Source organism: Falco cherrug, chromosome 3, assembly GCF_023634085.1.
Source record: "Falco cherrug isolate bFalChe1 chromosome 3, bFalChe1.pri, whole genome shotgun sequence".
In the NCBI taxonomy this organism is placed as follows: domain Eukaryota; kingdom Metazoa; phylum Chordata; class Aves; order Falconiformes; family Falconidae; genus Falco; species Falco cherrug.
The window spans coordinates 15,555,619-15,566,493 of record NC_073699.1 but is presented as its reverse complement, the minus strand read 5'-3'; the positions used below and the strand labels follow the sequence as shown (position 1 = coordinate 15,566,493).

At 39.3% G+C, this 10,875-nt stretch overlaps 1 protein-coding gene across 5 annotated transcripts in view; it reads left to right on the top strand.

The window, feature by feature from the left end:
- Nucleotides 1–254: 254 nt before the first annotated feature.
- Nucleotides 255–10,875, top strand: part of EFR3A (EFR3 homolog A) — an 86,244-nt gene continuing 75,623 nt past the window's right edge. For 4 of the 5 annotated variants that reach the window (XM_055704567.1, XM_055704568.1, XM_055704569.1 and 1 more), the window contains exons 1-2: nt 255–511; nt 5,689–5,742. In XM_055704567.1, the coding sequence (XP_055560542.1) occupies nt 5,733–5,742 (10 nt within the window). In that variant the 5' untranslated portion in view covers nt 255–511; nt 5,689–5,732. Of the gene's footprint in view, nt 512–5,688; nt 5,743–6,892; nt 6,912–10,875 lie in introns of those variants that run through there. The other variant, XM_055704570.1, reaches the window with a different exon arrangement.

Here is a 10,875-nt window from a genome sequence, read left to right as displayed (position 1 = left end):
TTTCTTTAAATCAAGCTCATCCGGGAAACAAGTGCGGGGGGCGCCGCGGCTCCCGCCCGGCAGCGCAGAGAACCAGTTACCGCTAGCCGGCCACCCCCCTCCCCCGGCTGCCGCCAGACCGAGGCGCCGGCCACGTGACCCAGGGAGAGCGGGAAGCCGGCGGCGGGGCGGGGCCCGGGCGAGCTGCCCCCGCCCCTCTGCCTCCAGGGGCTGCCGAGCCTGCGCCGCAAAGGGTGCTGGGAGTTGTGTCCTCCCGCGGCACCCTTCGTCCTCCCCGACCGCGCTTCGCGCCGCCTAGGCGGCCCCTTGCCCCGGGGCTGGCCGCGCGGCCGGGGTGCGCCTTCCTCCGCCGTGCCCCCTCGCCCTTGCTTGTGTGTGGGGAGGGATGGGCAGACAAAGGTTCCTCACAGAACTACCAGCTCCCGGCGTGCGTTGCGCCCCAGGCAACTTAATGGGGGGGGTGGTGGGGTGAAGATGGCGGCTGCTGAACCGAGCCGGAGAGGTGGATGAGGTGAGTCTGGGGGAGCCAGGAAGCGGGCCGTTTACTTGTCTGCGCCTTCGCAGCCGTCTCTTTTTCTCGTTCGTCCGTTCTAGGAAGCGGCCTCTTTACTTGTCTGCGCCTTCGCAGCCGTCTCCTTTTCCCGTTCGTCCGTTCCCCTGCCCGCTCTCCACGGCTGGGAGCGAGGAGGACGCGCCAGATGGGCGGGCGCTGAGGGGGGGAGCGGGAGGCTGGGGCCGACGTGCTGCAGCGGCACCCCTCAGGGCGGTGGGGGCCGCGGGAGAAAGAAGCCTCAGGACATCGCCTCAGCCCATGACCCGGCGCCCCGCAGGCTGTCAGCGGGGCAGCCGGCCTCAGGTGCCCCCGTGGGCGCTGCTCGGCGCGGTTCCCGGGGGCGGGCTCCTCATCCCAAATGCTGTCCCGGCCCGGGGGCTTGCAGTAGCGAGCGGGACCTCGTTGCCTTTCCCCGGAGATGGCTTGAGGCCCTGCCGCCGCTGAGTGGTGCCTGCGTGACGCTCCTCTGGAGGTAGAGGCCTTCCACGAGTCTTAAGTCAAAACCTTGAAGTGGTCAGTCGTGTCTGATGTGGTTGGGCATACCTGTGGTAGCGGTGGGAAACCAGGGAAGCGGTGAAGGACTGTGGCTTTGGGATTTCCCTACGATGGACCATAACACAGTGAGGTATTGCTAAGCATTAACCAAACACAATGCAGATTTACACAAGGACTACACCGTGAGCTTTCCTAAATAGTCATTTTCTACTTTAAAGTTAATTGTGCAGCACGGAGCCATACTTTAGATGACTGAGGTGTAGGTTCACAAAACCTGTTACCAAGAACTAATAATAGTACAAATTCTTAAGCTGAATACATCTAGGAAGGTATTCTATGGCATTTTGAGCTGAGATACTAGGAGAAGATGCTAGCTTGGATTGAGACATCTCTCCGCTCTGTTGGCGAACTTGTGGAAAAGCCTGCAACTTAGAACCAGATTTGAATTCCTATGTCAAAATCAAGTTTGCTAGCACCGATGTTGTGCTTTGTAAAGCTACATGAGATGTTGCTGTGTAAATTGAATAGGTAAGCTAAAATGAGAGTAACGGCCAAGGCTTTGGCAAGATGCAGGTAGTCTGCTTCCTGAAGCCTTTGTAATGTGTTCAGAATAATTTGAAGTGTTTTCTTGAGTAACTTTATTATTCAGGGCATCTTGTTGGAAGACTCAGGGTATGGATTCTCTTAAGCATGTCTTAAAGTTTTCCTGAATAATTGATGGTTTGGGGATGAAATCTGGTTGTAGTGCCCTGATATCTGTAAAGGCTTATGCATAAGTTTTATTGGAGCCTTTTAGTAACACTTTGTATTTGCCTAAAAAAACGCTGGTAGATTTGGATTCATTTCAGATTCAGGAAAAAACTCACAAAAATGTGAATTCAAATACCGTTTGTAATTAAACAACTGTTTTCAAAATAGATATTTGTTTGGCATCCTGTTATGAAAATGTTTGCTGTTACTGATGAACAGTAACTTGTCTCTACTTCTGATCCAGCCTTCGGCAGGAGAAAAGAATAAACAAATTTTATAGTACATGCAAGTGGAAGGAGAGCTTAGAATACTAATCAGACTTGGCAATTGAATTTCAAGTATAACGAAAGGGGATTGCACTTCAAATTATGAAATCTAAATTGTAAAATACACAGCTTAGAAACAGCTTTGGTTGGTATTAGTGATTTAACTGCCCAGCCCACCTCTGTAGTGAACTAATTTTTGTAAAATTACTCTTTTATTTTTAAACCATTTTGAAAATACGTAATTTTTTTTAAGTAAAAGCAAATCATGTTTTCTGTAGTTGGCATAGAGCAAAACCTATTTATCTGATAGATTTTTAATGCACCACTGGTAACGTAAGTACCTAGGCATAGGAACATTGCTTTTAATTTTGCCAGTGAAATGGATATTGGGTTGAACTAGCCTTTGAGATGGTGGGAAGGGTTGCTAAGGAACACTTATTTAATGTGCAGGGTTTTTCTTGTCCTAAAACCATCTGCTCAAGACCGAATTCTCTTAAGGTGAGGCAGGACAAATGTCCTTTTAGGTACGCCTGTTTAGCTGAACGCTCTTCAGTGAGAGAACAAGATAGCCTTATTGATACAGCCAAGCTCCTCTATTGCATTGCTTCTCTACCCGAGAAAGCTAATTCAAAATAAAGTTAGCTACTTTAACAGAACTGCACTGTGCTATGTAATTCCATTTTATATTGCATTGTTTGGATTCTGGGAATATTAGTTGGAGCCTAACTGTCTATGAAATGAGCATGTGACTAATCTTGCATTGCACTGGCCATTTGCCTACCTTCAAAACTAAAGGTGTTGATTAATTTTTCACATAGGAAACATGAGTGGGGAACCAAGTGATGTAAAAACTTCATGTGCAGTGTATTTTACTTTTTCAGTTCATGACTGCCCAGTTTGGGTTGCCTGACTGTCAGAGGTGCTTAAACCTGTATTATTCTTTAGCTTAATTTGGAGGAATGAATAGGTGCCCAGCTGGCAAAGTCAAGTTGATCATTTATAGTGTTACATAACAGAGTAACATAATGGTGTGCTTAGTAAAAGAAAATAGTAAACCTTGGGTATGCTGACTTCTGTTTCTCTACCTGTAGCACAAAGATCTATATACGTTTTTCCATTTTAAGTCTTACAGAGATCTGTTGGTTTAGGGCAGAAGGGAAAAAGATGTCTGCTCTTCTGTTTGGCTTTTATGGAAGAGCCTTATGGAATCTTGTGATAATAAATAGTTTCTGCTTATAAACTATCCTTTAATTTCAGATCCCAGGTTAGTTAAAGTAATGAAAAAATTAATCACATGTAAGCATGTAACTGGAGGAAGAAGATGATCAGAACCAATAAGTTGAACAAAGTGTATTTTTTTTCCTGTGTTAGTGCTCCTTGAGTCAGATAGAACAATGAATTGACCTTGGATTTCCTTATCCTAGCCAAATTGCATAGACTCTCCATGAAACTAAATGAAAGTTTTTATTAAGAAAAATTATGTTTAGGTGTCATAGAAATGTTGTTCTGCCTTTTAAGGTACATTCACAAGCATTGCAGTTTGATTATAATTGTGTTTAGAATTATTATGATTATTATATCCTTAGGAAAACAAAATAACATTTAGCCCTCTGCAGAAAAGTAAACATGTCACTTACCTCTTTAATATCCAAGAGTCAGTTGCTTTGGTGCAGGAGATGTTATATAGGTACATAACATTCTTAAGTTGCTTCTGGTGGTCTGTCAGATATCACAAAATGACATGGAATATGTTTAAACAGGAAGTGTTAGACTATTTAGGAAACTAAATTATATCTCATGATTTGCCATACCTGTCTTTTAATTGTAGCCAAGTTCTACATCATCAAATTCTGGTTTTGGGTGTTTTTTTAACTCTGTCTTGCTATGTAGAATTTAATTCAATGACGAACAGCAGAGCAGACTCGTGGTGGGAAACTTCTTATTCTGTTTTAGTCTGTTCTACCTGAACAGATAGCAGCATCTGTGGACTAAACTTTACCCTAGGCCTAACAAGGCAGTGATTGAACACATGGAGAGGAAATTGTTTGCTCTGTTCTGCATACAGGAGCAAGGCGATCTCCATATTGAATTTTTGGCCCTGTTCCAGATCATAATATAATTAAAAATCCAGTAATTGATTTAAAAACAGAAGCAAGATTCTTCAGTTTGAAAACTTGACTTAGGGTTTTTTATACAACTTAACTCGTAATTTCTGCATTAGTATCTTCTAAAGTTAGTTGACTTTGCTAGCAATCACAGTGATAATGTTCTAGGAAAATGTATTGAATTCTGAATTGCTAGCGATGGTCAGAACACTCAGTTGAGTGTCTGGCATTTGACTCCCTTGAACCTCTCATCAGATTCTGCATTTATAATATGTAGTAAATCTGTCTTCTGTAATCTCTCAGCTAAATTCTTAACTACACTGTAAGTTAGAGAATTCATTTTTCCGTGTGTCTGTTGAACACCACAATCCACAGCACATGTTTCCTTTTATAAAATTATTCTGCTTCTAACTGTGTCCTCAGAGGGGGACATACAGCCTTCTAATAGGATAGGATATTTTAAAGAAATTACTTTGAAGCAATATTTTTAATCACAGCTGCTATCAGCAAATTGGAATCTGATTCTATCAGCAAATTGGAATGTGATTGAAATACATTGGAATATATTTAATGTGAATGAAAAAAGTTTGCTTTCAGTAATTATGAACATTGCTTTAGTGTGTGGTCATTAAAACAGTTTGTGACCAAATAAAATGTTTATTCTCACATTGTCAGTATCTGGAATTACTTTTTTTGGTGTACATATATAAGCAACTATTAGCTAAATATCTTTAATTTTTAAATTTTGTCCTTGAAAAGCAGCAACACTGTCTCTAACTGAGATTTTTTTGTCTTAGTTGTGAAAAGGTACATTTGCAGGAAGGTTGCATTTGGCGGTTAATAAAACCCAAATGCACAACTTTAATATAGAAACATCTTCAAATGATTTTCATTTTAATGCTAATTAATGAAATGTAGATTAGGCTATTTTTATCCCCAAAATAGATTCTTATAAGTTCAGTTGAGTTAATTATATGAAGATATCTAATTGCATCAAAAATTATTTGAGCAGCTATTGTTTATAGTAGTTTATAGTAGTTTATATTAGTTTATATATATATCTAAAAAAAAATCTGTCCTTTTTGATACCGGGACAAAAATGTCCTAGAAAGTGCTACAAATTTTTCAGCATCGTTTTTTTTGTATAGAACAGAAACCTTTCTCGGGCATTTTTAACAGAGAAGTGCTGTGATTTACGTTTGGAGTGTAAGTACCCTGTAAGGCTATACATCATTTAGCATCGTAAAGAGTGGCAGTTCAAGAAGTCATCCCAATGAATAAAGAGAAAAATGTTTACTCAGGCATCAAATGCAAGAACAGAATGACTACATTTCAAGAACTGGTGAAACCTACATAGAGTTTGGTCAGATAAAAAGATACCTGGGTTACTGTGGTAACAGCCTCTTTGATTTTGGAGCTGAAGACTGTCTTTGGTTCATTCTGTGTAAGTTACTATGCATATTTGGACGCAAATTATCTAAAGCTATTGTCTTGACTTATTTTTTTGTTTTCTTTATAGCTTATTATATTTTTGCATGATTGAGGACAGGATCCTGATTAACAATGCCTGGCAGTAAGTATTGTTACCTTAAGTATGTTAAGACAGTATTTAGGGGCGTTTACTGTAATGATATTTTCTTTGGGAGTTAAAAATCCTACCAAAATAAAAAAGGAACAAAATCCAAGTTATGATACCTGTTGTCATTTTTAAGATATTTAAGATGTCAATATTATCCAGCCTCTGCCTTTGTAAATCTCTGTATATTTTTCAAAGGAACCTAGTATGAGCTCTTCATTTTCCTCTTTGCTTAGAAGTTCACAGCTTAACATTGATGATTTTTGTGATTTAAAGTATGTCCTGAAATAGTTGTATTCAAAACCTAAAAGATGTTCTGATGTAGCTATAATCCCATCTTTGGAAAATTGCAAATATAGTTTATAGAAGAGGGAATTACTATTTAAGATATAAAGTGATAAGACTTAGAAGTTTTAACATTCAAAGTTAAATGAGATTTTTTGAGGCAGATGTTTCTAAGAATTAAGTTATTTACCTTGAAGAACAGCAAATTTCCCTAACACAAAGGCTCAAGTTATGGAATGTGTTACAATAGAAAACAGAAAAATAGGAAAACATTTTAGTTGGAATTAATACTATTTAAAAAAATCCTGCATGGTCTCTAGTAAAATTACTAACATGAGTCTTTGGATAAAGAAATCTTCATAAATTCAGTAGTAATCATACTGAGTGCACTTTATTTATAGGTTTGTAATGAATTTCACAAATGTTTAGTTTTCATGAGGGAATGCTTAAGTATTTTCTTTTGCAGTGACATAAGATTTGTAATAAGCTGTGGCTACTGGGTACTAAAAGTGTCTTACAGTAATTCTGTGTTGTGTTGTTTGAACCACTGTCATGTAAAATACCCTTACTGTAAGTATTTAGGTGTTTTCTGCTTTTGTGGTAAATAGTTGAAATTATTTCTCTCCAGAGACATGAGGTTTTTTAACAAAAAGGTGGCAATATGTATGTATTATGTTGTATATTTGCGTGAGAAGCAGCTGGCACAAACTGTTCCGATTACTGTGGTTCAACTTTTGTAACACGGTGAACTGCTGCTGTTTCGATTGCAGTGTTTAGTATTATTAAGGCCTCTAACATGGGACTTACTTTTGCTGTGAAGGAGTGTGTGGCTTTTTTAAACAATTAAACTGGAGAAGTAAGACTTGTTCTTTCTAAACCAGGTATGCTTATGTTTAGAGTCATTATTAACACTGTTTACCCTACTGCTTATAGTATCTGCATTACTACAGTCGGATGGAATGTAAAGGAGACCAAAAGAACTAATTGCAATACTTACCTGTAGAGACATTAAGAACTACGCAGCCATTTATTTTTCCTCTGTGTGTATTAATGGGCTTTTTAAGTGTATGGGTGAAGGGAAGGTAACCTAACAGATGCATGTGTATTCCAATTCTTACAAAATAACAGTACTTTCTTTATAGTTTCTTTCAAAAAAATTGTGTTGATAAGCTATGATTAGATTTTAATGCAAGCAACGATTACTTTGTGGCTAGCTGTGTTTATCAGTGAGCATAGCAATAGTCTTCAAGACTTCAACTTTGTTGCATGTGAAAAGGGAAAGCTTCTGCCTGCTTATTTAGGCTTCAGTAGAGATTGGACAGGATTCTTTTCAGAGCATAGTGATGAAACAGGTTGCTACTATTTAGTTTGAAATCTTAAAGTATTTGTCCTTGAAGTGTGAAAAACAAAGTTGTTTGTAAAGACTGGGATTTTTAATTTTTTTTTTTCCTTTAACATGGAGTTCTCTCATCCCACACAAGAAGTGTATTGAGCATCTTTTGGATTTTTTTTTTTTCCCCCAAAAAATTTTTCTGTCATGCTTCAATGAGTTCTTTATAAATGAAGTTCTTCATTAACAAAGACAGTTGTAGGGTCATGCACCTAGGGAGGAACAAGCCCATGCACCAGTACAGGCTGGGGCTGACCTGCTGGAAGGCAGCTCTGCAAAGAAGGCCAAAAAGGCCAATGGGATCCTGGGGTACATTAGGAGGACGGTGCCCAGCAGGTCGAGGGAGCGATCCTCCCTCTCTGCTCTGCTCTGGTGGGGCCACATCTGGAGTGCTGTGTCCAGTTCTGGGCTCCCCAGGTCAAGAGAGACAGAGAGCTACTGGAGAGGGTCCTGCGGAGGGCTGTGAAGATGATTTAGAGGACTAGAGCATCTCCCTGATGAGGAAAGGCTGAGAGAGCTGGGCCTGTTTAGCCTGGAGCAGAGAAGACTGAGAGGGGGGGATCTCATTAATGTCTACAAAATATATTAAGGGCAAGTGCCAAGAGGACAGGGCCAGGATCTTTTCAGTAGTGTCCAGCGACAGGGCAAGGGGCAGTGGGCACAAACTGCAGCACAGAAAGTTCCTCTGAATATGAGGAAGAACTTCTTTGACTTGAGGGTGGACGAGCTGTGGCACAGGCTGCCCAGAGAGGCTGTGGGGTCTCCTCTGGAGACATTCAAAACCTGCCTGGACATGACTGTGCAACCTGCTTTAGCAGGGAGTTGGACTATATCACCTCCAGAGGTCCCTTCCAACCCCAACCGGTCTGATTCCACAAAGTAAAACAATAATATCTAGTTAAAAGGAAAGTTTGATGGACTTCTTGGGTCAAACTTACCAACTCCCTCTTCCAGTCTTATCCTCATTGCTTTCCTGAGTCTCTGTATCAGTTCCAGGTAATATTTTACCCCTTTTTTGCAGTGCAGTAGTTAGGGAATGTCTAGGTCTAAAGGTGGTTTTGAAGGTCAGGAGAGGCCAAGATATGGTTTTATGGCAAGACTGGACAAAGAGACCTAGTCTTTCTGGGGATTTCAGCTGTTCCTAGAGACATTTTAGAAGTCAGTCTTGAAGTTATTGTACATGAAATGTTCACATGACTGTATACTTTTAATCTCCCTCAATATTAACTGTTCAGAAAATAGGCATGCCGTCAGAACTGGGATGTGGTATTGAGAGGGAGAGATGAACATAGTTAAGCAAAGGTAATGTTTTATTTACACTCATCTCAGTCGTGTTCTGATCTCTGCACTAGTTGTTTGTTACATATTGGATTATCAGATTTTCTGTTGATGTTGCTGTTTAGTGATCCCATTTAAGAATATGAGGATATAGTACTGCATTGAGTCCTTACTGAAATAAGGTTTTAGTCTCAATACAGTAACAGGCCATAAAGAGAAAAATTTCTATCTGCTCCCTTAATCTTAAGGTGTAGAAGTGCTTGGTTTTGACTAGCCATGGCAGGGCATTTGTGTTGACATCTAGTCTGTAGTGGAGGTGTAACACTATATACTTGCTGCAGTACGTGCACAGCCTTGCCAAAGCATTGCTTTTCCCTATATTCATTGTAGCTATGACTTTATAGTTCGTTTTGTGCAAATAATGTGGGCATTGATGCAGGGTGTACTTACAAACATGGTGTCTTTATCTGAAGTTGAAATGCAAGTTCTAAACTGTTGAGAAAGCAAATGTGCTTCCTCATTGCTGTTATGATACAGTAGGAGTAGACTGGTTTGAGTCATGGCTGCTTTAACTGATTTAGCTGTGACTTATCACAAAGAAATGGTGCATTAAAAGATTAATTGGCCCTTTTATTTAAGAACAAAACCAAAGAACTTGTAAACAGATAGCCTTTGCAGTACAGACTGTGTATTTTTCATTTGTCACAAGTGTGCTCTGTTTCCCTATCCAATAATTTGTCCAGATACTTTCAGTGAATGTACTTCTGTTATGGAGCATGTGTGGTTTTGATAGGTTTTCTTGGCTGCATTTGGGTTGAAATGTTACAAATGCTTCTGTTAGAGGAAAAAAGCATAGCTAAATCAGGTATCAAAACATTTGTTTAAGACACTTTTCTTTTTGGACATTATGTTCCAGATATTCACACTTAATCAGATGCCTGAAACAGTTTGGTAGATAATGAGTTTTTTCTGAAACAGCTAACCTACTTACTGGCTGTATTCCCTGACTTCAATTAATTATTTAAATTAAAGGCAGATTTTGTATAAAATGGGATTGCTTGGACTAGAAAAATTGTGTGATACAGGTGAGACCACCTGTTCACTATAAGAATGTACATACTTTTGGTAACTCTGATTTTTTTTTTTTTCTTCTTTATTCTCATTCTTTTCTCTTGTTATTACTTATGCCATTAACATAAATGTATCTTTGCTTTTCAAGGTTTTGTTAATAATGATCGTTATGTTAAACTGGTTTTAACTGCTGATTAGCAGGTCTTTATATGACTGACTAAATGGGCAAATTAGGAGAACAAACAAATAAAAATAAGGATTTTGACAAACATAATTTTCCCACATTCTTCCCTTGAAGTACTGCTGTGAAATGTGGTAATATGAACATCTCCTGTGCTATTCTGTCAAATATTTGCTAGTTAGAAAGGGACCATTCTGACTTAAGAGATACATGTGTTATATAGAAAATCTTCCATGGCATATCCTCCTCTTGTTACAGTGAAGTGACTGTTTTGTTAACTTCAGAATGCTTCTCCAAGTATGCTCAATGCATTGATTGCTTCTCATTAAAGTATGTAACATTTGGTTTCCTCAGCTTTCCAAACACCTTGTGTCTTTTTGCCAGTTGTCTTAGCAGAGACAGCTAGTCTGCAGTTGGTGTGTACTGGTGGCTCCCCTAGTTTGAGCTAGATGAAAGTAAATGGAACAATTGAATAGTGATTGTCAGTCTTCATTGTCCTTGAATGTTACTACTTTCAGTTAAGTTGCTTCATGGTCTTTAAACAAATAAACAACTCGCCCACCCCGCCCCCAACCAAAAAAACCCAACAAACTTTTAAAATTACAATTTTCTTTTTAAATAGAGGTTCCTTACCAAGTGTAGGAAGGAAAACAGCACTTGAAATGGAATTTGAAATGAGTGAATACTTAACTCCTGTTTAATGTTCTTAACACGTTTTAACAGGCAGATAATCTCCTCATTTTGCCCTCAAAACAGTTTTGGGAAATTCATTTATTTGCCTTTTGTAATTCTATTTTTGTATTCTGTATATAATAAGTAAGTAATAACAACATTGTTAATGAAAAGGGAAGATTTATTTCCCTGTGAAATACATTTCTAAAACACCCATGGTGGCTGGAGATTTAGTCCCAAATCTGTTTACCTA